General features: G+C 35.1%; 1 protein-coding gene across 1 annotated transcript; it reads right to left on the bottom strand.

The window, feature by feature from the left end:
• Positions 1-570: 570 nt before the first annotated feature.
• On the bottom strand, positions 571-10,012 carry LOC139853936 (uncharacterized). The gene is made up of 2 exons (XM_071843272.1): positions 9,854-10,012; positions 571-1,008 (listed from the first exon to the last, which is right to left on the bottom strand). The coding sequence occupies exons 1-2, from the start codon at positions 10,010-10,012 to the stop codon at positions 571-573; spliced, it is 597 nt and encodes a 198-aa protein (XP_071699373.1).
• Between the last annotated feature and the right edge of the window lie 8,011 nt (positions 10,013-18,023).

An 18,023-nucleotide genomic window follows, 5' to 3' on the forward strand; every position in this document is an offset into this window, starting at 1 on the left:
AATTTAAAACAATGCATAATTAAAAAATAAAAGACAATACATAAATAAAAAAAACACAATAAATAACGCTAATTGTTTCGAACAATATAATCATTCGGGAGTGTCCAAATGAGTTCGATCAAATTGTTGCGAAGCACATGATGCGCTCTTTTATCTCGCATCTCTCGATCCACCCGATCTTGGAGCTCAATTCTCTCCGTCAAAGTACGTCACGGCATGTTTTCTCGTTCGCGGAGATAATCCTCTTCGAGGTCGCATATGTTGCGCTCGTTGTCTTCGGTGATCATGTTGAGAAGTATAACACAAGTGTACATGATTCGACATATTTTATTGATACTAAAAGGTCTTGCTGGGTGTTTTAGTATTGCCCAATGACCTTGAAGAACACCGAAAGCTCGTTCCACGTCTTTTCTCGCGGCTTCTTGAAAACATTTAAACTTTACATTTTTTTGGCTCAATTGGACATTTAAACGACTTGAAAAGTGTTGCCCATTCTGGGTATATGCCATCTACCAAGTAATAACCTTTTGTAAATTCATGCCCGTTGATATTGTAACAAACCTCCAGAGCTCAACTATCCAATAAATCTTCGAACAAATTCGATTCATTAAGAACATTAATATCATTGTTCGAACCCGCTTGACCGAAGAAAGCGTGCAAAATCCACATATCGTAGGACGCAACCGCCTCGAGCATTATTGTTGGTCCTTCGTGATCACCCCTGTGGTAATGCCCTTGCCACGCAACTGGACAATTTTTCGAAGCCCAGTGCATGCAATCGAGACTACCTAACATACTCGGAAAACCGTGCATCTCCAAATGTTTGGCATGCAATCGGCGGACATCTTCTTCAGTTGGTTTCCTTAAATATTCTCGCGAAAACATATGAATAATACATTTGCAATAATTCTTTAAATAATCACGAGATGTTGATGCGCCCATGTGTAAATACTCATCGAATGCATCAGGTGCAATGTCATACGCCAATTGATGTATGGCCGATGTACACTTTTGAAAAATATTGAAACCGAGTTGACAAGTTGCATCGTAACGTTGATCAAACTATTTAAAATAATCGGGTCTCGGTTGAGAATCATACGATAGAATAGCATGACCAATACGCATAAACAATGACTTACTCATTCGGTATCGATTTCGAAAATAATCACCAGGAAATGTTGAATTCACCGAGAAATATGTAGCGACCCCCACAAATCGTCAAGTGACGGCGTCGACTACGTAGGTCCCATTACCTGGTCATAAGTCTTTAAAACAGACGTTTGACCCAAAATATGTCGCATCCATTCAAGTGTAAAGATTGTTTCAAAGTTTACAAAGATAATTGACCACAAGTTAAGTTACAACGTTATAAGTACAAATGAAAACTATGCGACACAGTTTAAATAAGTTCAAAAGATGCTCCAAAATGCATGTATACTCGACATCCAAGCAAGTATCAAAAGAGTGCGGAAGCATGTATCACTAAGCATTCAAAACCTGAGAAAACATAGAAGAATCTGTCAACGAAAACGTTGGTGAAATCATAGGTTTAGTAAGTATTAATCGTTGTTTTTGAACCACAAGATTTTGTATTTCCATAACGTAGATTATCCAAATCATTTGCATTCCAAAAGTGTTGTTATACGCGAGCACTCAATTATCAAAACTTAACCAACGTTACCCCATCACACAGTGCTAGAACCCACACTAAAACACAAAAATATATTTCATCCGCATAACGGTAGCGAACCGTCCGAATGAGGGTTTGTTAAACCCGTATGGCCACACAATATAAGTTCTCGCTTACACCCTGCAAGTGTAACTAATGATAATCGAATTGAGGCATTTTTGTTCTAACTCGCACGTGGAATGTTTGTTTTCACACTTGTGTTCAAAACATAAAAGTAAGTAGTACAAGATGTAACAAAGTATATGTTTTCTCAGCCCACGATGTAAAAGTATAAAAGTTGTTGAAAAGGTGGGACTATGATCTCACCTTGAGCGCGAGAGTTAATAAAGTACTTCAACAAGTAAACGTGTGCAAAGAACAATGCTAGTCTTGACCTAAACAATAGGTTTGTATCAATAACGGTAAACACGATAGGTCAAAGATGTTCAATTAGTCCTATGGCTCGTTACGACTCAATAATGTAGCATGTGAATCAAGTTGTCATGTTTCAGGCAAGATACAAGTATAAAAGCATGTTAGAACGATTACACAACCATTTGGTTAAGTTTGATTAAAAGTCAAACTTGGTCAAAGTCAAAGTCAACGGGGTCGGGTCGGGTGTCCGACAATTTTTCTAAGTTATATAATCATATATGAGTATGTTGGCCAAGTTTCATGTTAATCGGAGGTCCGTAGCATAGCAAACATTTTTACGTCAAAAGACAACCCAAACAGCCAGTTTTAGTACAATGGGACGGCGTCCCAATTGGCTAGACGGCGTCCCACAATGAAGGGTGGGACGGCGTCCTGATATCCTAGACGGCGTCTAGGTTCAAAAGGTGGGACGGCGTCTAGGAGGTTGGGACGGCGTCCCAAAAGGCTTACAGGTCCTGTTTTGCAGAAAACACAAGGCACGAGCCAAACTTCAATCAATCCTAGTTTATGATCCGCAAACAATCAAGACATGTATTTTATATCACCGGAAAGCTCTTTCGACAAGGAACATAACTAGATACATTTCCTAAATCAAATTTATCATTTTAGACAACAAAAATCTCGTCGAAAGTTCGTTAAACGTTCCAAAACAAGGTTTCAAGTTCATCAATTGCAATTCAAGTTTCGGGAATCCAATTTATACATATGATATGCCGTTTTGAAGGTAATGAAACATGTAATACAACTAAACACTTATCAATAACATTAATAAGCATTCAACGCATCAAAAGTTCGTTTTAAGAGTTGTCAAACCCTAACCAAACCTCAAAATCACTAATCATGTTAATGTAAGGTTTTCATGTCAATCAACACACCAAAATGAAGCTATTGAAGTAACTAACACTTTGAACACACAAACATTAACATCTAAACACATTTCATCATCCAAAATCAAAGATTAAGCATACACTTTTCATTTTCAAGCTAGTTACACCAAAACATCAAGATCGAGCATACAAATCATATATTCATGTTATACACGAGCCATAGACACTAACTAACAACATATCAAGTCAAAAACACGAATTTGAGAAATCTAGAGTTTTAGAAATGTTACCCAAAATCGATGAAGTTAGTATCAAATCGTAGAGGATGACGAGAGGATTAAGAATATGTAGTCGGATTTGTTGTGAGCTTCCAAGATCAAAATTAGATGATGAATTTTGTGTTTGTGTTCTTGAGAGAAAAGGAAGAAAGAAAAAGAGGAAGAAGATGGTGAAATGAAGTGTGGGGTGGTGAGGAGTCACTAGTTAGCCAAGTTTACCCGAGTGGCGAGATTAGTCCCTCAAGTTTGTTGTCGGGTGCGGGAAATAACCAAACGAATATTTTCAAAACGCAAGTTAACGAGAGATGTTAAAATCGAGTAACGGGATTATCATGAACACTAGTTAACGAAGTGCACGAGTATAGGTGACGAGGGATATTATTTAAAAAAAAAAAGACGGTGTTAAAATAATTTAACGGAAAAACGCGGGATGTTACATTATCCACACCTTAAAAGAAATTTCGTCCCGAAATTTAGTTGGAAGTAGTAGTCGATATCTCTTACTCGAGACTTTACGTTGTTCATGATATGAATAAGTGTAGGTACGTCCTTGCGTGTTCTCATGAATTTGGATAGTCAGGGTTTCACGTTGTGTTAAGGTTTGGTTTTTACGATCCCCGGTTTCAACTGGTTTTCCTATGAAGAGTAGTTTGTCATCGATAGTTGATGTATCTAGCAGGATTGCACGTTCCTGTTCCGCAGGACACGTTTCTAAGTTTGTTACACGAAATGTAGGGTAAACGGAAACTTAATTTAGTCGGAAGTTCTAAACGGTAGGAAGCGGTTCTAATACGCCCCAAGGTTTCAAAAGGTTCAATAATGCGGGTATAGCCTTTCTCGATTTCCCAAAATGGATCACACCCTTCCAAGGTGCGGTTTCTCAAAATTACGCGGTTACACACTGGGTTTGGTGAGGTTTTCATCTAAGTTTGGTATAACTCTTCTGGCGACAATGGGTTGTCTCGAGCCCTTCTCGGACTTGAACGATCTCAATTGTTGTTTCTTGATGGAGTTCAGATTTCGGTGGTTGATGCTTTGGTTAAATGAACAGGGGCATGACATTAGCGGTCATATAGGGTTTCGGAAAGTGCGTGTGAACACACGAGTGGTATCTACTGTTGTAAGAGTGATCTACTAAAGGTGACAATACGAGTTTGTGACATGTCTTTCCAAGACGTAAATCGTTCGTTTGCTCGGTTCGTCGGTTTGTGGGTGGTACGCGGTACTCATGTCTAAGCGGGTCTCCAAGGTTTCTTGCAAAACTAGAAGTGAAACGAGTATTTCGATACGTGATAATTGACAAAGATGCACCGTGTTGGAATAGAATCTCTTAATATACGTTTGAACAAGTTAGTTAGGGTTCGAAAATGTTCGTTAGAACAATTCACCCTCGTGGCGAATACTAATGTAATATAAGGAGTTTCTCTATCCATGGAGAAATGTTACAAGGAGTTTCCTTAAACGGAAATGCGAGCGATAAAGATAGGAGTGAAATGAGGACTTAGAATAGGATGAGCTTGCATCTCGAGGTTGCCATAACGTGCCTCTAGTGGCCAAATGTTGAGACTTGGTGGGAAACGAGATAGTACACGTAGTTGTATAGCTCGGGGTTGAGTAGTAGTTGGCCGTATAACAGAAACACAAGGACGTTAAGTCAAAGAAGAAAGGGGTATCCTTGGATTGTGTGTTATCTTTGGTCTCAGTAATATCAGACGGAAATAGTGAAATAGCAGAGCTATGTATCGTGGTATGCGATGACGAGAAGATTGATCGGATCCATAAATAAGTATTCAAATTCTCCGTGTAAAATAACGAATTTCAGCTTCCTTGATTTCGAGTCAAGAGGGGTTGCCTTTCAGGCGTTCACGTAGAAGTATTTCTATATTTGAGTTCCATTTTGTGTCACACGAATTTATCTAGTAAGGTTGGTGTGAAAAATCACGTTCAAAGTCCGGACACGGAAAATGTTAAATTTTTTTTTTTTTTTTTTTTTTTTTCGCTTGAATAGCTTATAATTATAAGTACGGTAACGGATTTGTCTAGATAAGTTTGCATACGCGGTTCCGGAGGTCTATGAATACGGGCGGAGCCTTAGATAAACTGAACGGCACTAAAAGAAATTTATAACTATCGTAGCGAGTTCGGAAAGCGGTTTAGGAGACATCTTCTCCCTTAACCCTCAATTGATGATAACCAGAATGAAGGTCGATTTTAGAATTTACGCGAGATCCGTGTAACGGTTCAAGAGGTTGTTGATACGGGGAAGAGGATATCGGTTCTCAAACGGAAATTATTTAGTTCACGATAATCTATACATAAATGTAGGGCAACAATTTCTCCTTAATGAATAGGTTTTGAGTTCCTTAGTTCTATAGGTGTCGAGTCCAATTTCATAACGCATATCCTCCGATAAAATTTATAGGCACACAATATTTTCCGTCGGTCACTTAAATCGTCTAAGTAGTATCTGGGGGAAAGAGGTGGAATATAAAGAGCACGAGTCAAATCCTTTGGTTATAAAACGTCTAACGGTACTCGAATCGAATAAGTATGAAATATACGGTTTGTTGTGAAGAAACGTACCCGTGACTAGTCCATCATCGTCTCGGGCATTCTAGGTGTCGATGTTGTAAGTTCAACGGCGCGCGTTGGTTTTTGCTTTATTCTTTGGGCATTCATTCCTAAAATGACCCGATTGGCCACATTTGTAGCAAATACTCGGCTTTGGTGCGTCGGGCCCCTTTTGAGTGACGGGGGCGGTACTTCCACAATACTTGGCAATATGACCACTACCTTGGCACCGATGGCAAATTAGCTTGCCACATTCACCAAAATGATGCTTGTGGCATTTGTTACAAAAAGGTCGTGTCCCGGCATAACTTTTCTTGCCGACGGGGGTGAGAGGTTCCTTGGCAAAGTTGTTGTTGTAGTTGCTCGATTGGGGGGCTTCCCATTTTCTTTTGTTGTCACCCGACTCATCCTCGGCTTTAGGTGCCGGCACTTCAATCTCGTCTACCGTTTCGATCAATTGACGGGCCATATTCAGGGCCTCTTGGTGATTACTGGGTTTGGATGACATTACTCCTTGTTTGATGCTCTTGGGAAGACCATCCATGTAAAGTTCAACCCTTAGAGGTTCGGGGGTCACGAGGTTTGGGCACATCAAGGATAGCTCAGAAAATCGTTGATTATATGCCTTTAGGTCATTCCCGACCGCTTTTAAAGTTCTTAGTTCGTGTTCGAGCTTACGGGTCTCTTCGCGCGGGAAGTATTCGGTGATCATCTTTTTCTTTAAGTCGGCCCATGAGAGAGTGTGAGCTTCATCGATACCCACCGACAGCACATACGTATTCCACCATGTGAGGGCGATACCGGCAAAAGTGTGGGTGGAATATTTGACTTTGTCTTGGTCCCGACAACCGCTTATGCTAAAAACGGCTTCTGTTTGCTCAAACCATCGGGTGAGCACAACCGGTCCTCCGGTCCCATCGAAGGTGTGAGGTTTGCACCCCATGAAAGTTTTGTAGGAGCAACCCTCGTTTGAATTACCGGTTCCATGGTTGTTGTGGTTGTGGTTGTTATTGATGTCGGAGGAGATACTAGCCATAGCCGCACCTATGGCGGTGGCTATCATACGTTGGAGGGCTTGTTCGGGAGTTTCGGGAGGAGCGCGTCGACGAGCCATTGTTCCTTCATGACACATGAATATCGTTGGTTAGTATTCTAAATAATACTAACCGTGGCATGGAATAAGGATAGAGAGAAAATTTTCCTTGACTCGCCTTAAATTCTCTATGTCATAATGTCGGAACGTCCATGTGAATCACCGTAATATAATCCCGGAAATTATATTACCCTGATTCTCATGTGCATTTAACATTACTTCATAAAGTCAAGGTGGCGCGTCAACAAAATTTATTAACGTAAGATCAAGATCGAATACGAGTTAGATATGATAGAAGAGTTCGAGTATAAATGCACAAATAGTCAAGTAATTCCTACTTCAGTCTATATGCCGATTGTAGTCTAGATTCACCTATGTACCCTATGACTCGGGGTGGACACAAATGAACTCTAAATCCCTACAACCAAAGCTCTGATACCACTTGTAGCGACCCCCACAAATCGTCAAGTGACGGCGTCGACTACGTAGGTCCCATTACCTGGTCATAAGTCTTTAAAACAGACGTTTGACCCAAAATATGTCGCATCCATTCAAGTGTAAAGATTGTTTCAAAGTTTACAAAGATAATTGACCACAAGTTAAGTTACAACGTTATAAGTACAAATGAAAACTATGCGACACAGTTTAAATAAGTTCAAAAGATGCTCCAAAATGCATGTATACTCGACATCCAAGCAAGTATCAAAAGAGTGCGGAAGCATGTATCACTAAGCATTCAAAACCTGAGAAAACATAGAAGAATCTGTCAACGAAAACGTTGGTGAAATCATAGGTTTAGTAAGTATTAATCGTTGTTTTTGAACCACAAGATTTTGTATTTCCATAACGTAGATTATCCAAATCATTTGCATTCCAAAAGTGTTGTTATACGCGAGCACTCAATTATCAAAACTTAACCAACGTTACCCCATCACACAGTGCTAGAACCCACACTAAAACACAAAAATATATTTCATCCGCATAACGGTAGCGAACCGTCCGAATGAGGGTTTGTTAAACCCGTATGGCCACACAATATAAGTTCTCGCTTACACCCTGCAAGTGTAACTAATGATAATCGAATTGAGGCATTTTTGTTCTAACTCGCACGTGGAATGTTTGTTTTCACACTTGTGTTCAAAACATAAAAGTAAGTAGTACAAGATGTAACAAAGTATATGTTTTCTCAGCCCACGATGTAAAAGTATAAAAGTTGTTGAAAAGGTGGGACTATGATCTCACCTTGAGCGCGAAAGTTAATAAAGTACTTCAACAAGTAAACGTGTGCAAAGAACAATGCTAGTCTTGACCTAAACAATAGGTTTGTATCAATAACGGTAAACACGATAGGTCAAAGATGTTCAATTAGTCCTATGGCTCGTTACGACTCAATAATGTAGCATGTGAATCAAGTTGTCATGTTTCAGGCAAGATACAAGTATAAAAGCATGTTAGAACGATTACACAACCATTTGGTTAAGTTTGATTAAAAGTCAAACTTGGTCAAAGTCAAAGTCAACGGGGTCGGGTCGGGTGTCCGACAATTTTTCTAAGTTATATAATCATATATGAGTATGTTGGCCAAGTTTCATGTTAATCGGAGGTCCGTAGCATAGCAAACATTTTTACGTCAAAAGACAACCCAAACAGCCAGTTTTAGTACAATGGGACGGCGTCCCAATTGGCTAGACGGCGTCCCACAATGAAGGGTGGGACGGCGTCCTGATATCCTAGACGGCGTCTAGGTTCAAAAGGTGGGACGGCGTCTAGGAGGTTGGGACGGCGTCCCAAAAGGCTTACAGGTCCTGTTTTGCAGAAAACACAAGGCACGAGCCAAACTTCAATCAATCCTAGTTTATGATCCGCAAACAATCAAGACATGTATTTTATATCACCGGAAAGCTCTTTCGACAAGGAACATAACTAGATACATTTCCTAAATCAAATTTATCATTTTAGACAACAAAAATCTCGTCGAAAGTTCGTTAAACGTTCCAAAACAAGGTTTCAAGTTCATCAATTGCAATTCAAGTTTCGGGAATCCAATTTATACATATGATATGCCGTTTTGAAGGTAATGAAACATGTAATACAACTAAACACTTATCAATAACATTAATAAGCATTCAACGCATCAAAAGTTCGTTTTAAGAGTTGTCAAACCCTAACCAAACCTCAAAATCACTAATCATGTTAATGTAAGGTTTTCATGTCAATCAACACACCAAAATGAAGCTATTGAAGTAACTAACACTTTGAACACACAAACATTAACATCTAAACACATTTCATCATCCAAAATCAAAGATTAAGCATACACTTTTCATTTTCAAGCTAGTTACACCAAAACATCAAGATCGAGCATACAAATCATATATTCATGTTATACACGAGCCATAGACACTAACTAACAACATATCAAGTCAAAAACACGAATTTGAGAAATCTAGAGTTTTAGAAATGTTACCCAAAATCGATGAAGTTAGTATCAAATCGTAGAGGATGACGAGAGGATTAAGAATATGTAGTCGGATTTGTTGTGAGCTTCCAAGATCAAAATTAGATGATGAATTTTGTGTTTGTGTTCTTGAGAGAAAAGGAAGAAAGAAAAAGAGGAAGAAGATAGTGAAATGAAGTGTGGGGTGGTGAGGAGTCACTAGTTAGCCAAGTTTACCCGAGTGGCGAGATTAGTCCCTCAAGTTTGTTGTCGGGTGCGGGAAATAACCAAACGAATATTTTCAAAACGCAAGTTAACGAGAGATGTTAAAATCGAGTAACGGGATTATCATGAACACTAGTTAACGAAGTGCACGAGTATAGGTGACGAGGGATATTATTTAAAAAAAAAAAAGACGGTGTTAAAATAATTTAACGGAAAAACGCGGGATGTTACAAAATAGTCGCTGCACAAACGATTATCGGTATCAATACGATCTCTTTGTAACCGACGTCTTATAATAATTGTACGAGAATTTCGAACCTCATCTTCTTCGTCCATTGCATCAAGTGAATCGAGTAAGTTAAGCGTGTTGTAACCTTCTTGAATTAAATCTTCATCGGAATCAGACTCTGCGCTATCACTATCCGTCACGATATTCTCGCTTTCACTCTCAGAAAGTAATAAAGCTTCCAAATCCATTTGAATTTTTTTTTTTTGTGTTTGTGGAAATATGAATTGAAGGCTGAGAGTGTTTGATATTGAATAAAAATTGAAAGCGTAGTATGAGTGTGTGATTATGTTTGTATAGTATATGTTTGTATATATAGAGTAAAAGTGTAAAAGAAAAAAAAATTCAAGTAGCCGTTGGAAAAAGAAAAAGAAAAAAAACGAATGGGCCCCACCAGTGGTCCGTTAGAGCCGTTGCAGGACCCACTGGTGGGCCCTTTCACGGATTGCTGGTAATAGGGGTGAGGCAGTGGCGGTGGCTGGCGGTTACTGTCACAGTCCATTGCGTATGGCCTTAGGAACGATCGGGGTGAAATAGGAGTTAGAAATGGGTAAAATTGAAAACATAGGTAAAGTATGACATGAGAGATACAATTTAAGCTAAGACAAATCTTAGCCATTGGATTAAGAGTTAAAAATCAATTTTAATGGTGAGGATTAACTAACTAACTGGCTTTAATTTAATTCTTACCTAAATATAACTTTGTTTTAATAGATAGTGTAGATGTAGATGTAGATAATTCTTAAATTTACTTTTTTGCCCCTTCATGTTTCTTAAGGTAAATGATGTTTTATGATATTTTGTGGTTCACATTTGCTTATTCTTTTTGCACCTTTTTTTTTACTTATCCATTGATCTCATGTATATATATATATATATATATATATATATATATATATATATATATATATATATATACATGTACATACATAAACAAGAAAGTATAGGGCCTAGGTGCCGACTTCTTATCGATCCATGATGACGTGTCAATTTTACAATTAATCTAATTATAATTTTATATATATATATATATATATATATATATATATATATATATATATATATATATATATATATATATATATATATATATATATATATATATATATATATATTTATTAATGAAAGTGTTAATTAGCTAGCCAAATTGAGTACTCCGTAATTATAGAAAACTTGTCAAATTCTTTGTCTTCACTTTATATATTAAAATAGAAAATTAAAGGACCCGTTCATATACATTATAAACGATTCACAATAGTTGATTACATCGCGAGGTATTTGACCTCTATATGATACATTTTACAAACATTGCATTCGTTTTTAAAAGACAAACTTTCATTTCATCGAAAGTTGGCGGCATGCATACCATTTCATAATATATCCAACTATAATAAACTTAATAATAATCTTGATGAACTCAACGACTCGAATGCAACGTCTTTTGAAATATGTCATGAATGACTCCAAGTAATATCTCTAAAATGAGCAAATGTACAACGGAAGATTTCTTTCATACTTGAGAATAAATATGCTTTAAAGTGTCAATCAAAAGGTTGGTGAGTTCATTAGTTTAACATAAATAATCATTTCCATCATTTTAATAGACCACAAGATTTTCATTTTCAGTTCTCATAAATATACGTCCCATGCATAGAGACAAAAATAATCATTCATATGGATTGAACACCTGGTAACCGACATTAATAAGATGCATATAAGAATATCCCCTATCATTCAGGGAAATCCTTCGGACATGATAAAACAACATCGAAGTACTAAAGCATCCGGTACTTTGGATGGGGTTTGTTAGGCCCAATAGATCTATCTTTAGAATTCGCGTTAATTAGTAGATCGGTTTACTAATTCTTATGTTACCAAGCAAAAGGGGCATATTCGGCTTCGATCATTCACCCATATAATGTAGTTTCAATTACTTGTGTCTATTTCGTAAAACATTTATAAAAATTGCGCATGTATTCTCAGCCCAAAAATATAAAAGGGTAAAAAGGCAAATGAAACTCACTCTATGATATTTTGTAGTAAAAATATTCATACGACGATACTGAACAATGCAGGGTTGGCCTCGAATTCACGAACCTATATCAAGTATATATATTAACACACGTAATAACAACTAACAAGTTTATATATTAATAATTTACATATCGTATTACTAAATAAGTTATATTTATCCTATATACTTTAAGTAGCTAATATTTATTTATATACTACATTTATTAATATAGTAAATACATATTAGAGTAGTTTAATAATATAATATTTATCATTTATCATAATATATATAAAATAGAATTTATTTCAAGGTTTATATGTGATAAGAATATATATATTTATATTAATTAATATATTTTATATATATAGCTTACTAACTGTCATTTTAATAATAATAAAAAAAACTAGTAATATGTAATATTAATGTATTTTGTAAAATAATATTTATTTGTAATAATAACAATAATAGTGATACTAATAATGATAATAATAATAATAATAATAATATTGATAAAAATAATAGTGATAATACAAATGATACTTTTGAAAATGATAATTTTACTAGGAATGATAATAATACTATTAATAATCTTTGTAATAATAATAATATCAATAATAATGATAATGAAAACAATACTTTTGATAATAATACTTAATACCTAATAATAATAATAATAATAATAATAATAATAATAATAATAATAATAATAATAATAATAATAATAATATTAATAATAATAATAATTATAATTATAATAATAATACTAAGTAATAAATAAACTACCTCTCAAGAAAAAGTTCCAAAAATAATTGCTTATGCCCGGACTCGAACCCATGACCTCTCGATCCACTATCAACACCCCTGACCATCGAGCTATCTATGATTTCTTGTTTTAGATAGCAATTTAAATTCATTTAACCTTATCATTATCGATTATCATAATCAAACAAACATCATCAGGTGAACGTTTATCATCATATCATCCATCTATCTTCAGCATCATCACACTGCCCAATCACAAAAACATAAACCAAATTTCGGCCCAACACATCAATTACAAGAAATAACTGCTCGATGTAATTTTTGGCGATGGGATTCGTCTGATAACAGGATCATAAACACGTCATTATCTCAGCTCATCTTCCTCATCGTTGCATCGTTATTACCCTTCATCATCATTCACTTTATAACATCAAATATCATCATCATCTATCATGTATTATTATCAAGATTATAATCCTAAACCTTTCATCCTATACGTCATTCATATTCATCATCATAATTGTCAACATAATCCGGTCATCAAATCTATCATTCATAACCCTACCGTCATTCCATCTACATAATAATCTACTCGTAATTAAACTTGTGACATCAACTAATCAAAACGTAGCAGTATGCAACACAATCGACCCAATATTCAATAATATAAAGCAAGTCCCTAACCTTTTTAACCCAAAAACAATATTAGGCAAGTCAAGGCCCAAGACTTACATAAGCTCCAAATCAATTCGTATGGTTTGGTTCATAAAGGACCCATCCGTCTCAATTTGCTTTAGATGAGCTGGAAGTGGGGCAATTCATTTGTCTTGGTCCGGCAAAAAAGAAAAGGCAAAGAAATCGACATCCACTTGATATCTTTAATTAAATCCCATCATTCTTTATTTGTTAATCATTGTCATAATTCAACAGCTCATCACTTATTATTTTATATATCATTATCGTTCATCGTTTTGACATAGATACAGAATTTAGAAGAAAAATATACTGCAGCCGTATTAGTTCAGGAAGGAAAAGAAAAAAAAATATATTGCAGCAGTAAAGAATAGCAGGTAAGTTTAGTTCAAGTGGTTTCGTTGGAGGTTTTCAACTCCAATAGAAATCGAAATAGTTGTAGTATATGGTTGCTTGGGTGTCGATCAGAAGAGCAGCAAACATAAGATTTTTTATTGGTGTTTTAAGTTGTTAGAAGAAAGAAACGAGCAGAGGTGATGATCAAAAGGTGGTGGTGAGTTTCGATTGATGGTGATTAGATTAATTAGAAACAATAACAGACGTTGGTTCCATGTTAGTGTTGGTGATCAAGTTGGTTTTAGGGTGTTGATGTTCGAGTTGTTGGTAACCAAGGCAAGAGTAGTATCCAAATATTTAAGTGTTTGAGCTGGGTTTAAAAACTCTTGGCTGCAACAAGCAATTGTACGAGTCGATTGTTCCGGGTTGACAAGAAATCAAAGAAGAAGAAAAATGACTCCCTTTCAATTAGCATTTGTATATGTATATAATGTGATATTGGAAAATTATTTTAATGAAGCAAGAGGTCACGGGTTCGATTCCCTTCAAGGCAAATACCTTGGGGTGAGCTTCATTTAGTGACTGATTGACTAGAGGATGCTTTTCCTGGTAGCGGTGGAGGCCTGGCTTGCTGTTTACCCGGGGTTTACCAACTAGAGGGGAGCCATTATGGCTCGTCGCCCGGGGGTTCCTCGTAAAAAAAAATTTATTTTAACATCAAAAATTCGATTATCTTGTTTTGTAGCAGAATGAGATCGACAAGATTTTATTTACTCGTACAGAAAATAAATAATTAAATGAAAAAAAATAAGGAATGACATCGATTGTTAACAGAATTGACATCCTTTACTGTTATAGATTGAAATAAGTTCCATACAATCCAAAATTAAATAAAAGTTGAAAGAACGTGCACTGAATCTGATCCTAAACCCATATTGTTTACAACTATTAATATTAGAAATAAATAATTATACATATATAATAATAATACTATTTATATTAAATAATAATAATAATAATAATACTAATTACTAATAATTTTATTAATAATAATAATATTATTATTATTAACAAGATACAAAATATATAAACTTAAAAATAATGGTAATAATAATATGATGATATTAATAATACCAAAAATGGTAATTTTAATAAATTTAATGATGATAATAATATTAATATAGCAATTATACTTTATCTTATAATTACATATAGTATATTACCATTTATTATATCGTATTCATCAATTATATAATTTTGAATCTTTAATATTTATATATTACAGTATATATATAATACTACTTATGTATAGAGTTCATATTTATATTTATTTTTTTATTTACACACAGTGTTCGTGAATCGTCGGGCATAGTCTGAGGTTAAATGCATCAATGTAAACAGTTTAAAAGTTTTAGGACTCAAATTTACAGACTTTGTTTATCGTGTCGAGATCATATAAAATTAAGTTTAATTTTGATCGAAAATTCCCGGGTCGTCACAGTACCTACCCGTTAAAGAAATTTCATCCCGAAATTTGAGTGTGGTCGTCATGGTTAATAATAAAAATATTTTCCTGGCAAATATGAGCTGATAAAATAGAGTTTTATCATCGTTAAATAATATAGATGAAAGAATTCGATTACTCGAAGCGTACGAGTGAAGCTATTACAAAAGATTGAAATAGGAAAAGTAAAGATTCGTCTTACTTTTGACGTAGCCACGTTTGAATTTAGAAAATAAGGTGCCTCTTAACTTTTGACGTTGTCTTGGTTGAATTCTGGAATTCAAGGGATTTAAAAGAAAATCTTCTAAATCTAAAAGATTTGATTCTTCGGCGAATAAGAAAATTAAGATTCTCTAATTAAATGCGGAGATCTGCCTTGATTTTTCTATCAGATATTTCAGTATAAAATAACTTCTTCCGTTCCGTTACTTTTACCATTCCTATACTCAATTCCCAAATTCAAAAGATTGTAAGGAATGCTTAACCCAGTCCTGATCCTTGTCCTTATCCTTACTATCACAACAATCATCCTCCTTTTCAAACTCCCATCAGAGGAATCTGTTTTCTTCTACCTCGCCCTTGGGGTTACAGTGTTTTTAATTCTCCCGTGTCTTTATGTTGCGATAAACATTGATATACACGGTTTGTAGTTTATGTGTTGTTATCGGGCTTTATATCTTCCCTTATTCTTCGAAATCCTTGTTTTTGCTTTCTATAATCATTGTCATCCCCAGTTAATACTCCCCCTATTTGCTGCGATTTATACTCAAATTTCTATTTCGGAGCTTTGTCCCTTCGTTTCTTCTTGCAATTGGGCATCTCTTGTAATGGTCTAGAATTCGTAGATATAAGTTTCAGAATGAACATTGTTAATGTCCTAAGAAAGAAATGGTAGTAGCACAATTTGACTTATCAAATTACCAGAATTCAAGGAAAGATAGGACTATCAAGAAAATATGTTCTTGATATGTTTATAGATTAGACAGAACGTAAGAGTCGTGTAACATGGCACATGATGACGTTATGATCTGTGAATCATCACATTCCATTTAGAAACTCAGCATGACTTACTGTAATATAATCACGTTGATCAAGTGTCATTATATTATACTAACTCATGCATCAGTTCCCAACATTACTTCAATAACATTCATATTTTGAGCTCGAAAGTTTACAGAATATAGAAACTAACAGTTTCTATATGATGTAACACTGATATCACGAAGAGATTAATGATTTCAGATAAGAATAGTTATAAAAATATCTTCAGAAATATGAAGGATATTTATAATGAAAGATACGATGATATCTTGGAATTTCTAATACCGAAGGATGGTGAAGAAAATTTTCCGCAAGATTTTAACATGACTTCGGAACAAGATATTGTCTAAAGATTTCAACGGATCCAGAATTACCTGGATTCTTTGAATATAGGGTATGGTCCTTGTATTTGTCCTTGATCTCCTTCGTGGTTAGCTCAATCTGTTTTCCTGTTCCAACTTTTCTGAGCTTTTCCAACGTATCCTTCTTTATCATCAAACTTTTGACTGTTGAGGTCGTTTACAGTTTTTGCTGCTTCATTCAGCTTTTTCAAACTTTGAAGTATTGATTCGTAGACTGGGTGCTTTTCAGAATTTCAGAATGAAAGATCATAATTCTAAGAAATAAATGTTATATGGATACATATAACAGTTGATGTGGAAACGTTACGAGATTCATAATACAGATTTGCTGATTCCCGGTAATTGGTTTGGCAATTCTTGTTACAAGATGTGGATGAGTACATGATGAGACTTCAATAGATAAATATAGTGATTTGTCGGAGAGATTTAAGCCAAGGAGCAATGAGGTTGCTGGTACATCTGTTGGTAATATGGTGGAATATAAAAGGTTCCCCGGTAACAACAAAAGAGCACTCATATATATCAAGATTATAATAAGGTTGTTTCGAACGAAAAGTCAAAGTTGATTTGCTGGAGCTGTGACAAAATTAGCTATCTCAAACAGGAGTTGCAAGATTATTTTCAGTAATTCTAACGCCAAAGAAGCTAGCACAGATACGTGTTAAACGTTTACTCAGGTTTCGAGTATTTTCAGGTGCATGACTATATGCATCAATCTTTTCTTCCGTAGATGAAATGCGATTGGTTCATCCTCTCGATTGAGATGTTTTCAAGAATCATGAAAGGTTTGAACACAGATTGTAATCGTCAAGATACAAATTAGGTTTAAGATGAAATCAAGTGGCAAACTTGAAGAATTGTTTAGTTTCATATATTATAATCAATATTTTAATTCATTTTAATTATCTAATGTTATTAGTCCACAGTCGATAGTCCACAGTTGACAGTACAATAATTCATATATAATTTAATATATAATATTCGAATTAATTAATACGTATCGTGACCCGTGTACATGTCTCAGACTCGATCACAACTCAAACTATATATATTATTGTAGAATCAACCTCAACCCTGTATAGCTAACTCCAACATTACTGCATATAGAGTGTCTATGGTTATTCCAAATAATATATATAGATGCGTCGATATGATATGTCAAAACCTTGTACACGTGTCCCGATATTTAAAGTGCGTAAAATAAATAATAGAAATTAAATGACAATAAATAAAATTGCGAGAATTTAAATTGCGATAATTAAATTGCGATAAATAAATGTAATAAGGAATTAACAGTTAGCTAGGAATAGTTAGCGTGGATTCTTAACAAAATTTCTCATAGTTAATTTTGTCTGTTTCTAACAAATTTTAATTTGTCCAATGTTTTCTTCATTATGCCACTTGTTGGATTCTGATAAGTCAAAATTCAATATGAAATTAAGTAAAAATGGTTATTCTGCGGTGAACCGATACGTATATCTGTGGATGTA

This window comes from Rutidosis leptorrhynchoides, chromosome 6, assembly GCF_046630445.1.
Source record: "Rutidosis leptorrhynchoides isolate AG116_Rl617_1_P2 chromosome 6, CSIRO_AGI_Rlap_v1, whole genome shotgun sequence".
NCBI classification, from domain to species: Eukaryota; Viridiplantae; Streptophyta; class Magnoliopsida; order Asterales; family Asteraceae; genus Rutidosis; species Rutidosis leptorrhynchoides.